The sequence below is a fragment of the Trachypithecus francoisi genome, unplaced genomic scaffold (assembly GCF_009764315.1).
Source record: "Trachypithecus francoisi isolate TF-2019V2 unplaced genomic scaffold, Tfra_2.0 Lachesis_group18, whole genome shotgun sequence".
NCBI classification, from domain to species: Eukaryota; Metazoa; Chordata; class Mammalia; order Primates; family Cercopithecidae; genus Trachypithecus; species Trachypithecus francoisi.
The window spans coordinates 16,384,993-16,398,048 of record NW_022681463.1 but is presented as its reverse complement, the minus strand read 5'-3'; the positions used below and the strand labels follow the sequence as shown (position 1 = coordinate 16,398,048).

The 13,056-nt window shown below is 39.7% G+C and overlaps 1 protein-coding gene across 17 annotated transcripts in view; it reads right to left on the bottom strand.

Moving 5' to 3' along the window:
- The window catches only part of DOCK9 (dedicator of cytokinesis 9), a 302,147-nt gene that overhangs the window by 93,874 nt on the left and 195,217 nt on the right, over window positions 1–13,056 (bottom strand). For all 17 annotated transcript variants that reach the window (XM_033177368.1, XM_033177366.1, XM_033177370.1 and 14 more), the window contains exons 15-22: window positions 12,756–12,878; window positions 4,757–4,836; window positions 4,485–4,672; window positions 4,279–4,344; window positions 2,954–3,046; window positions 2,125–2,248; window positions 1,386–1,507; window positions 229–315 (exon numbers count right to left, since the gene is read on the bottom strand). In XM_033177368.1, coding sequence (XP_033033259.1) covers window positions 229–315; window positions 1,386–1,507; window positions 2,125–2,248; window positions 2,954–3,046; window positions 4,279–4,344; window positions 4,485–4,672; window positions 4,757–4,836; window positions 12,756–12,878 — 883 coding nt within the window. The remainder of the gene's footprint in view (window positions 1–228; window positions 316–1,385; window positions 1,508–2,124; window positions 2,249–2,953; window positions 3,047–4,278; window positions 4,345–4,484; window positions 4,673–4,756; window positions 4,837–12,755; window positions 12,879–13,056) is intronic.

Sequence of the window (13,056 nt, the reverse complement as noted above, 5' to 3'; positions counted from 1 at the left end):
TAACATCAAGAAGATCCTCCCACAAAAGAGGAAATCTGTTGGAAAATGATGCTTGTTCTAGTCATTTATATGAATATATATGAGCACCTCAGTTGTACTTTCTTTAGAAAAAGACCTATAGAGTAAAAACATAGTACTATAACACATAAGGATTTTTTTCTTCTTGCAAAATGGTGCAAACTTAAGTCACAGAGCAGCCACTGCTAATTTTACTGAAGGAGCACGTACCTGAGTATACACTGTAGAAACCAGATGAGTGGAAATTTTCAGCAGTGGCTTGCCTCCATCTACCCATTTAATTTCCGGACCATAATGCTAAAAAAAATAGGGAGGGAACAATATCTCTACAGATTAGTTATTTTGGCTCTCACATGATTATCAATGAGGGTAATGACGAGGGACCGAAAGAGGGCCCAGAGAACTTTAGTGACTTGGCAACTGTGCCGGGCCCACAGCAGGAATGCAGATGTTACACATTTCTGTCCCCTTTCTTCCCCCAAAGTACAATGCTTTTATTACTGAATTTTCTAAGTTATCGTTTCTGTTTCTTGCAGCTGTGTGAGTTATTGTTCATTTGAGAAGAAAAGAATCCTACTATACCAGTATCTGAACCCAGCTTGAGCTCAGGATTCTGAAGGAGACAGTAAAAGGTGCCAGATAAAGCAAACAGCACAATATGCAGGCCTGGCATGGGCAAAGGGTCAACCGTCTGCTCACACTAACTTCAACTTTTGAAACCTCAGTTTTTCTGTCATGCTCAATTATACAAGTTATTCTTCTTTGGGAAAATTTGACTATTTGTCTATAATATGAACTCAAATTTGGCATTATTTAAATGCAGACAAACATAAAAAGAACAGGCTTTATTTAAGCATGTTATAAAGCTGCAGTCTATAAAATTTAAGATGGCTAAAAAGAATGCAAAGCCAACAAAGCAATTGAAGAAATCTGGGGAAAATTAGGCTTTCACGAATCAGAAAGGTTTCAGAATGCACAACCACGTGGGTGAGAGATTTGGCGAATTTGACTTACTTTAAGCTGGAGGAAAATTCCTAATAGTTTGCATGACCCTAAGAAGTCATCTTTATTTGAGCATGGCCAGTTGGCAGAGACAGACCTTATCCCAAATCTCCAAGTCTCTATTTCTCTGCTGAGACACCACTAGTTCAGGGCTTACAAAATGCCCAAACTGTAATTCTGACATTGTGGTAGCTGCCAACAGCACTGTCTTCAATTGGCCAAAGTTTACTTGAAAATGAATAACTAAAATCAAAATGGTGGAAGAACAAAAATACTGTGTGCTTTTTGTGTGTTATTGTTGTTGTAGTTATTCTTTAATGTTTTCTGAAGAAACTGGGATGAACCGATCCTAAAATGTGACATACCCTGCCCATTCCAAGCTCCTGGTAGCCAAGGTAGCCTGAAGGAAGGTTCGCCGAGACTGGGATGTGCTGCTCGCTCGTCACCACCCTTCCGTCTTTCAGTAGAGGAAGCCAGGAGTAGCCAACTGTTGAAAACAGAACAATGACAACAACAAAATACTGTGAGTGTATGAAAACTTATGAAAGAAAACCAATGTAAAACTCTCCGATTTTTAAGAACTTTTCATATCAATTAGAGTAAGAAATTTAAAAGGCCCTAAATGTAATCTCTGCAGAACATTGTCTACAATGTACTTAGGCCTCTTTGGAGTTAGAACTCTACAATCTTCTTTTATAAAAATGTACATATGCAGGCTGGGCATGGTGGCTCACACCTGTAATCCCAGCACTTTGGGAGGCAGAGGTGGGCAGATTGCTTGAGCTCACGAGTTCGAGACCAGCCTGGGCAACATGGCGAAATCCCGTCTCTACAAAAAAATACAAAAATTAGCCAGGGGGCGGTGGTGCATGCCTGTAGTCCCAGCTATTCGGGAGGCTGAGGTGGGAGGACAGCTTGAGCTCAAAAATTAAAAAAAAAAAAAAAAAATTACATATGCAACCCAGACATGCTACATATCCGTTACCTACAAAATTCATCTAAAGATCCCTTTGCAAACACATGGAAATTCAGAATCCTAATGCAATTTAAGAACCTAATGTTTCAATTATTTAAAATCAAAGGAATGGTGAACCCCCCCCCAACCTTGGGTTTCAACGACATCCCTCTTCTTCGTGCTTCCTTTACTTGAGTTGTCACAGCCGACATGGAAGAATGTGAGCAACAGGTGGTGCTTTTCATGCAACTGAGTGGGCAACTCTATTTTAATCTGCAAGGAAGACAAAATAACAACCGAATATTCTAAAAACACAGAAATTCTCAGTGGAAGCAGAGACACTATGTGTTACCCAACGCACAAACGTGCACTTGTTCTCCGAGCGGATATTAACATTTGCACTCAAAGATACTGAGACTATAAATTGTGCCAAGCAAGAAATGAATCCTGAATTCACCACTCAGAAACAGGAAGAGAGTTGATGGTATTTCTAGAAAGAACTGGAAAACACATGATAGTAACGACTACGCTAAGTTACCACAGCCAAGGCATTATGAAGAACCAGGATAGAACATTCCAAAGCAGCATGCATACAGTGGTTTCAATGAATTACATTACAATTTTATGTAAACAAATCCAATGATAAGAAAGAAAGATTCTCAGGTCCAACAAATGTAACTAAAGTATGAATTTGAAAGGAAATAAACCAGAATATTAATGGTGGTAGTGATAGTGGGATTATGACTTTTTCTTTTCCGTATTATCTGCATTTTCCAAGTTTCTATTTTTTTAATAACAAAAATGTTACTTTTACAATCAGAAAAAAATATATAAAAGAAATACTTCAACATGCAGTTCTATCTCTGTAATTTCAGGGTAATATGCAGCTTCTCTTGAATTTTGCTTTACCAGGCAAATACATTAAAGTTTCCCTTAAAAACTGGTCAAATTGGGTTTTCCCTTGAATACATCACTTACCTCATCATAAAATTCTGGGTTTTGGTGATGGTGTAAAACTGCAGCAAAGGCGCTTCTTGTGAACACTGGCCCACCAGGTCTGCCATAAATGCACTAAAATAAGAGTTACCAAAGGGAAACATCAGGGTTCAATTGAGTAAGAAATTAAACTCAGCTATATTGTAAAGGAGGAGGCATTAACATCGCCACTTCTGACAGACCCCAGGCCTGTGAACCCCGGACTGCTGGGTCCTGCCCACCTTCCAGCTTGCTTCAAAGCCCACCTGCCTGCTCCCCGTCCTGCCCTTCCAGGTCACAGCCCTGGATGACGCCTTGCTCACTGTTCCCTTTCACATTTCCATGCCTTTTCTTATGCAATTCTTCCGTCCAAATAACCTTTGCTTCTGTGTGCATCAAGAAAACGCTCAAGCATTCTTCAAGAAATTGTCAACTCCTTCCATGTGTCCCCTCAGCATTTTTCTGTATTAATTTTCAGTTTTGTCCAAAACTCCATTTCGTACCATCTGTGCACCAAGATCTTTTTCTCCATGGCTGTTTTTCCCACTAGACTGAATTTCTTGAGGACAGAAACTATATTTTTTATATATATATGTGTGTGTATATATATATATATATATATATATTTTTTTTTTTTTTTTGCATCTTTGTCTCCTTCTCCTCTTAGGAAGTCACTTTCACATAGTCACAGTAAAACAATTTGGGTTATGGAGGCAGATTGCCTGGGTTTGAATCTTGGTTCCACTAATGTTTTACCCTAGGCAATAAATTCTGCACTACTCCCCTCACCTGAAAAATATGAATAATAATACTTAATTCATCAAAAGACTGTTATGAGAACCAAAAGAGTTAAACACACACTAGAGCAGTGCCTGAAGTACAAACAGCTTTCAATAAACGTTACCTATAATCTACTGCTGTGATTGTTACTATACTGTAGCAAACATTTAATAAAGATCGATTGTTGATCAGTTATTATTTCTATTATCAACATTATTCATATAATTCGTAGCTCCGACGAATTATGAGCACTTGGCTCATAGTAGGTGGACAGTAAGTGTTTGCTGAATTGAGTATGTATAAGAAACTTTCATCCTTAAAGAGAATAAAAAAACAGTCAATTAGGAGCAAGAACCTAAATATTCCATATTCGTTAAGATTCAGCATATATGTTTATACATTGTAACATTATCTATTTTTGATTTGTGTCAATTAAAATGTGCTAAATTGTTTTAGTTGTATGGTATCACGGAAGTGCATTTTGAAAATGGAAAAATCAGAATATGTAGGTGAACATACATTTAAAAAAAAAAAACAAAAAAACAAACCTTAAGGGGCTGAGAGTCTTCCTCATCTGAATCTTTGAATTCAATGCAAATCGCAATATTTCTAGCCTGCAGCAACAGTTAAACAAAACAGAATAAGAAAAAAACCCAGAAAGTCAGACTATGTAAATATTTATAAAAGAACATGGGAAGCTGAATCTAAAGGGAGGGTTTGACATCAAGAACGAAACCCCCACCTTCACACTCACCTTGGCAAAAGACTTCTGACTGTCGTATTTCAAGTACTTAGGATAAACGTAAAGGTGATTGGTGTAGATAGTGTAAGGCTGAGTGTGTTTTGGTATGCAGGGCACAAATTCCTCCACTTCAAACGTGATGGGAGTTTTACTGCAGGTTTCAAATTGTTTTGTGGGAATGTATGATGAATTAACATAATCTGAAAAGATATTCAAAATAATTCAAACTGAAGTAAAAACTAAACTAACAAAAATTCTGTCTATTATGTAGAACTGACACTTACTAGGGAAGTCTGAGGAAACATTATCAATTGTAATGTCTAGATTGCCTAAAATCACTGGGAGCTTAGCCATCTTCTCAGGTCTGCAAACAAAAGAAGAGAAAAATCAAACATTTGTAAGCTAACTCTAAAACCAACACTCTAGAGCAGCACTTCCAAGAGAAACATAAACCAAGCCATAAAGACAATTTTAAACATTCTAGTAGCCTCATGCAAAACGGCAAACAGGAACTAATAACATTAATTTTAATAATATACTTTAGTCAACCAAATAGGTCCAAAATATTACCATTTCAGTATTTAATCAGTATAAAAAATGTGTACTCTAAGTCTTTAAAACCAGATGTGTATTACTGGTTTTATACTTGAAGCACATCTCAATTCAGACATCCTGTATTTCACAGGACAGCCACACATGGCTAGTGGCTGCGCACTGTACAGTACAGGTCTAGATAAAGAATATCAGCAAAACAGTTATAGCTCAAGTGTTCCTGAACCACTCCAGCCTCACCATAAATATTTGGCTCATTTAGAATCATCACCATTTGGGGGAGCTAAGCTATGAGGATGCAAAGGCATCAGAATGATACAATGAACTGTGGCGACCTGGGGAAAAGGGTGGGAGTGGGGTGAGGGATAAAAGACTACAATTGAGTACAGTGTACACCGCTCAAGTGATGGGTGCACCAAAATCACAGAAATCACCACTAAACAACTTATTCATGTAAGGAAACATCATCTGTCCTCCAAAAACCTATTGAAATAAAAAATACAATAAAAAATACAATCACCACCATTAGGAACTAAAAATCATCTTAGGCTCCAGCGTCCAGCAAAATGCTGGGTACGTACAGAGTCAAAGCTCACTGAAATTGTTGTATTAACATTTGTTCGTACTCAGTCCAATATAGGAATCCCCTGTGACACTCCTGACAAGTGCTGCTACTGCCTCCCCCTTCCTAGTGACAATGAGACTTCTGCCCCAGCGGTTTTGACACTAGTCTGCTCTTCCTCATAGCATGGTGAAAGTCACCTCCCTGCAACTTCTACTCCCCAAGGGGTTAGTGATGTTCCTCTGTCTTTCAGCCACCTATACCACACATTCTGAAGCCCTCTATTCTCACACTTATGTACCTTGCCCCAATGTCATTCTCTCCCAGAAGAACCTGCCATTTATATTACGGTGCCTGGAACTGCATAAATCTGGCCAGTGTGGGTGCACAGCTCGGTGCACAGTGCCTGTCTGGTTTTTTACAATATACCTGTCTACTCACATAGCCCCAAAGCTATTATTTTTAGGTAGCCATACCAATTCTAGTGACTCACTGGAAATTTAGTCACCTAAAATCCCTACATCTTTTTTCACATGCTTATTTCTTTGTCCTTTATTTATATAATTATATTTTTGGATCTCAGAAGAGAATTTAATTTTTGTCTTGCCGAAATTTCATCGTATTATGTTTGAGCTATTTCTAGTTTATCACAGTCCTCCTAGATCCAGATTCTAACATCTACTGCATTAGATATTCCTAATAGCTTTATGCCACAAAAATATTTAATCAGGATTTTATAGTCTCATAAAAATCATTGATAAAGATATTGCACAGAATATTGCCAAGAACAGGCTCCTTCCCAAGTCTCTGGAGGCCCGTTTCCAGACTGACACTAGCTCATTAATCACCCTTCCTAGCATCTGGTTTTTCCAGCAGTTGAACAACTGCCCACTCATATGTGCAGTGCTTCTCTGACTCGTTCACAGGCTACTATGGCACCCACACGTGGTAAATACATTCTGCTGAAGCCTTTGTACTCTTCTACTACACCAGCTTAGCAGCGCAGTTACAAAGAGAGAAGAAATGCGGTTAGGATGACTAGTTCAACACAACGTGACTGAGTCCTAGGAAACAGAATGCCGCCTCACCGTCCTTCCTAAGCCACCTGTTTCAGATTTCCTTTAGAACGTTGTCAAGGTTCAGCAAAGCACAGGGACTGGCAGATTCAGCATTTGGTTTTGTTCCCATTTTTGACAAGTTTCTACCTCCTATTTTGCAAATTCCTTGGACATGACTGTTGTCTACTAAGCAGCCTCACCCATCACTCCTCAGTACAACTTGGAATATTTTTCACCTGAATTAGGACTTCCCTAAAATTTCTAAATTCCTGCATCCTTAAGACTAGACACGATGTTGAGAAGATCCATCGTGGCCCATCGCCAGCTCTAAGTTGTTAAATCTCTTTCTCCCAGGGTCCCTCCCTCTCATTTCCACTTGTCTTCTGTTTACACCTGAGTTTAAATGAACAGTTCCTGAAAGAGGTAATGGTCAGGAAGGTAAGTCAATTTTTCACACGATCTGCCTTCTGTTGAAAAGATTTCTGGCCAAGAGCTCTCCGGGTACAGCCGAGCACTCCCCTGCAGTTTGCCCCTGTGCCTGCGGTGTGAGCTGCTTCACACACACAAGATCCTTTTCTTCTGGTGGGAGGAGGGGCAGCAGCCTTCCCTCAAGGGTCAGTCATTTCCTGAGAGCTTTCCACTGACCGTCTCCCAAGCTCTGGGCACTCTCCTATGATGACACCTTGTGGGAGCCTCTTTCAGCTTCACACAGAGCTCTTCAGGGGTGTCAACCTTCAGACCAGGGGTTTTATGATGGTATCGATTTTCTTGACATACAGTGTCTTGCTCACCTCTTCACTGGAGCAATTCAACACCACAACACATCACAAGACCCTGCACTCCCCAAATTTTAGAGACACCTATGAAGTTGTATCTGCTTCAAGTTAGAAATATTCTGTTTATTACAAATTATATTTTAAATGTAAGTAAGTATGCAAGGGTAATGGATTTCACCCCTCCTACTTATTTCCAACTATGAATGAACAGGCATCTTCGTCACCATTTTTAAGATCACTCCAACATCCTCCATGAGTTTTCATGTTGAAGTATTATTTTATAAATTTTGCAAAGAATATAGGTACTCTTTAGCAAAACAAAGCAAAAAGACCAAAACTATTCTCAGTCATGAAATAATTCACTTTGTGTAACACGCACACACCACCGCTTTGGAAATGCATAAAAAGGCAGTAAAATCTTTATTGCCTGTGTTTGATGTCTAATAAACCAGATTCAACAAAAACCGTAAACTTTTGAAATGGGTTTAAGATTGGGTTTTTGAAAACTTAAAGCTGCCAAAAAAACAAAAAAACTTTTAAAAGTACATGTGCTACATAATATGGAACTAAACTCAGAAATGTGCTTGGAAACACATGGAAAGAATGCCTTTACAGAAGCAGCAACTAGAAGTAAAATCTCTCAGCAGAGGGAGGAAATTAGAATAAGAAATAACTATAGTTAGGCACAGAAGTATACAATACATTGTAGGAAGATTTCCAGTAAAGATTGGCTTGAGTGCAGTGTAACCAGAGCAAAATAGGGGTAAAGCTGTAAAACTTGGATGCAAAGAAAATGAGTGTACAAATAAACAGATACATTAAGTTGCGTATGCAAAACCTTAGGAGTATTATTACCTAAACTATCCAACGTACTACCATTGAAAAGGTCTACATTTTAAAGAAAACATCCTATTTTTATACTTTGCCTTCATGCCTTCACATTTCCTGCAGAAGTTAGAAAATATAAGATACCGTCTTATCCAGGAGATACCACCATAAACAAATCAAATCGAAAATACTAAGTCTCTCTTCTTATAAAATGTCAGCAGTATCATCTATCTGACAGAATTGCTTTCTTACTAAATCTTGGAACATATCCCCGGGTAATTATTGCAAGGGAAAAAGAAAAGTGGCTTATGAGCTTTGGCAGCTGTTTTGTAAAGACTAAGACAGTGTGAAGAAATTTTTCTCATGCATTATTAAATAACATTTTGAGACGATCATGAGGGTAGAAACAATAGCTTTGGACCCAAGCTGGTGCCCAGGCCACTGACAAGAGATTATTTCCTGTAAAAAATAAAGAGGAAAGAAAAATAGCAATGCAAAGTTTCTTTAAAAATGAAAAAGGAATCCTCCACTTCCCCTAACTCTGTTGTGAAGAATGCGGGGAGTGGGCACCAACGTTTCCTTGGATATTGATTGAGGAGAGTGGCCTCACTTATCCCGCCGCGTCTTCTATGCTGTCAGCATTGGATCCCTGTTTTCAGGTTTCTGGGTCTCTAACTGGCCACCTGGAGCACACTCTTCACACCAATGCCCTCCCGCTGAGCACACGCATGAAGAAATGGTGTGCATAAGAGAAGCCACATTGGTTTTCCCTGTGTTCTTTGCTGCCGGGCCATGGGCTTTCTGCTCCGATCACTTTCAGATTCGTGGCCACGTGAAGCCCCACTCCCCAGCCTCCACTGAAGACAGGACCACGAGCAGGGGCTGCCCCTGAGGAGCTGCCACTGTGGGGAGTGTCAGGCTAATCAGCCTAGGAAGTAACTTCTGAGACAGGGCTCCAACCTCCATCAATATAAAAAAATTCATTCTTTGTTTTGTCTGAATATAAAAGTGTTAGTGTTTTTTTTTAAAAAGTTCATATAAAAATGACAGAATGCTATAAAGTGGAAGGTGAAATATCACCCATCAACCCATCCCTCAGAGATAACCATGATTATTTGGCATATATCCTAAATAGCTATTTCTATGCCTGTCGTTCCATCTAGACACCTACTTGATTATCCATTTCTTTCATTTACATACAAAAGAAATATATGATATTTTCTTTCAAAAAATGTAGTCACACAGATACATTTTTCTTCCTTAATAATGTAGTGTATTCACTTTCCTAACTCCACACAGACCTACCTATTGGTTATTAAGAGTTGCATAGTAGTTGAGTGAAAGAAAATATTGAAATCTATCCAACTAAAGGTGACTGGGTTTTGAAAACATTAGTAAGAATGAAATTTTCTTGAAACTCAAAAAATGACAATAATTACTATATGATAATATAGTATGTATGATAATCTATTACCCACTACCAATAGAGAAGATTTTTTAAAGATTCTAACTGTGGCTTATAGGCATAATTCTGAAAAATCAGAAACATATTAAAAGTCAAAAAATGGCCAGGCGTGGTGGCTCACACCTGTAATCTAGCACTTTGGGAGGCTGAGGCAGGTGAATTGCCTGAAGTCAGAAGTTTGAGACCAGCCTAGGCAACATGGTGAAACCTCATCTCTACTAAAAATACAAAAAAAAAAAAAAAAAAAATTAGCCGGGTGTGGTGGGGGATGCTTGTAGTCCCAGCTACTTGGGAGGCTGAGGCAGGAGAATTGCTTGAACCCAGGAGGCAGAGGTTGCAGTGAGCCAAGATAGTGCCACTGCACTCCAGCCTGGCGACAGAGCAAGACTCCATCTCGGAAAAAGAAAAAAGTCAAAAAATGGGGGAAGAGTTAAAACAATCTATGGTCTATCTCAATGGACTATTATAATACTTACGCATTAAAAATGATGTCTATAAAAATGTGTCTATCACACTTTCAGAAAATACTTGAGTTACGCAGGGAAATATCACATATTTGGTATGATCATAGCTACGTAAGATAAACTAAAATAAAATGTAAAGAAATAAAATGTAAAAAAAATGTTCCCAACCGGGCGCGGTGGCTCATGCCTGTAATCTCAGCACTTTGGGAGGCCCAGGCGGGTGGATCACCTGAGGTTGGGAGTTCGAGACCAGCCTGACCAACATGGAGAAACCCCGTCTCTACTAAAAATACAAAATTAGCTAGGCATGGTGGCACATACCTATAATCCCAGCTACCAGGGAGGCAGGAGAATTGCTTGAACCTGGGAGGCGGAGGTTGCGGTGAGCCGAGATCGGGCCATTGCACTCCAGCCTGGGCAACAAGAATGAAACTCTGTCTCAAAAAAAAAAAAAACAAAAAAAAACTCTTCCCCTCTAGGCTGGGGGCAGTGGTTCACGCCTGTAATCCCAGCACTTTGGGAGGCCGAGGCGGGCAGATCACAAGGTCAGCAGTTTGAGACCAGCCTGGCCAATATGGTGAAACCCCGTCACTACTAAAAATACAAAAATTAGCCAGGTGTGGTGGTGGGCGCCTGCAGTCCCAGCTACTCGGGAGGCCGAGGCAGGAGTGAGCCAAAATCGCGCTACTGCACTCCAGCCTGAGGGACAGAGCGAGACTCCGTCTAAAAAAAAAAAAAAAATTCCCCAAAAGTTCACCATGAAGGGTAAAACTAGTAGTAAATCTTTTTTCTTCCTTTTATTCTTCTATTTTTCTCAAAATTTTTAAAATGAACATGTATTATGTTTGTAAATTAAAGAACTTCTATGATTTAAAAGTAAAAATAAGGTACTATTCTTTCATTTAGTCTTTCATGAATAACAGATTCACAGGGATCCAGGGGGCACTCTCTGGCCAAGACCTGTGTCCTTACCAGGTCATAAAACTGTCAGATAGTGACTGGGAATTTGGGGCACCTGTATGGTTCAGGAACCCTGGAAGGCTAACCCAGCAGGCCTCATCCTTCACCAGCATCCTCCTCTCCCCGTTCTCCAATTCCCTACATGAACTGGAAAAGGTTCATTCCAAATCAACCCAGTGGGTATGCACTCTGCTTTGCTGAACAGGCTAACATCTGTCCAGGTAAGATTAACTTAATGCTAGCAAAACTGAGGTTGCTTCTCATTAAAGCTCCAAACGGGAAACATCAAGACAGTCAAAAACTGTATAATCACATAACTGAAAGAGACCTTGAGAATCCTTTCTACCTTTTTGAGCCTCTTGACAAGGGATTTCACATCGCTGTGAAGGCTGAAGTCACCTGCTGATGGGGACGTGATTAGATTCTGATTAGGAATACATCGCTATGTTTTTAGAACTTACAGAGCCTGTTTCTATGACTCATATCTTTTCTATTCCTACTACTGAAGAGAGATAAGAAAAAGGTAAAATGAGATTAAAGAAAGCTAAACCACCATTCTTGAATTCTAGACAAACTGATAAGATTGTTATTTTGATAGGCACAAAAAACAAACAAACAAAACAAGGATATCTTTGGCATAGAATAGTTAGCATTTGGCTCTCAGCTATTCTTTTCATTTCACATCTTCTAGCGCCCTCAGCTCTTTCACCTTCCCAGAATTTCCCCAGAAAAGTTCTAAGACCCGTCTCCCTAGCAAAGAAAATCAGTTTCAAAGGCTCAGAAGTGAACTCTTTAGGATGTAGCAGCAAAACAGCACAGAGGTTAAGAGCACAGACCCTCGGGCAAGACTGACTTGGGGAAGCTGCCAGCCCTGTGATGTTGCACACATTCCTTGCTCCCTCTTTGCCTCACTGTTATGGGTTGAATCATGTCCTCCAAAAGCATGGTGAAGTCCTAACCCTTTGTACCTATAAATGGGACCTATTTGGAAACAGGGTCTCTGCCAATGCAATCAGTTACGATGAGATCACTAGGCTTGGCCCTGATCCTTTATCACCAGTGTTCTAAGAAGGGAATTTAGACAGAGACACAAAGGAAGAGGACCATGTGAGGCCACAGGCAGAGTGGAGCAACGCTGCCATCAGCTAAGCAACAACTGGTGCGAGAAACTTTCAAGTTAGATACCTTGCAAGTTATTTATCTTAGACTATTACCACCCCAACACCCAACCAGGAAGCCAAGACCCAGTCATCCTATCTCTTTGACACGACTTGAATTTGTCCCCTTCTTTCTGTTTGCACTTGCAGTGGCTTTGCTGAGTCCTTTCTCACCTCCTGACAAGGTTCCTCAACTGTTTCCTTACCTCCGAGGCTCAACCCTACCCAATCCACCCTCCACAGCACCGCCCAAAATATCCTCTATAGAATTCAAATGAACCAGTTATTCTTCTGATTTTTATCCCATCTTTCTTCTTAAGGGTTTGACGAAATGCTCCATGCTCATTTGCCATCCCCTCTGATGTCTAAATCCAGCAACGTAAATGACTGCTCCCCTGTTCCTCCCTCCTCACTACACAGCTTCTATCTCTCAGGTGTGGAAATAAGACTTTAAAACTCACTTCCGAAAGTCTGCAAGTAACTTGAGCATGTCATCATTGGATAGCTTATTGCTGTCTTGCCTGTAGATGGCAGAAAATCTGGCATTTTTGTCAAGATTTCCAGATGCATCCTTAAACAATGTCCTGAAATGGCAAAGCAACATTTCTAAACTGGGTTTCCAAAACACCAAAATCAATTCATTATTTAAATCTGGTTTCTATGAGAAGTCTAATTATTATTCCATTGGCTATAGCCAACAGAAATCTCATTATCTAAAAACATGGAAAACATTTATGGGGATGAGGACAACTAAATCAATTT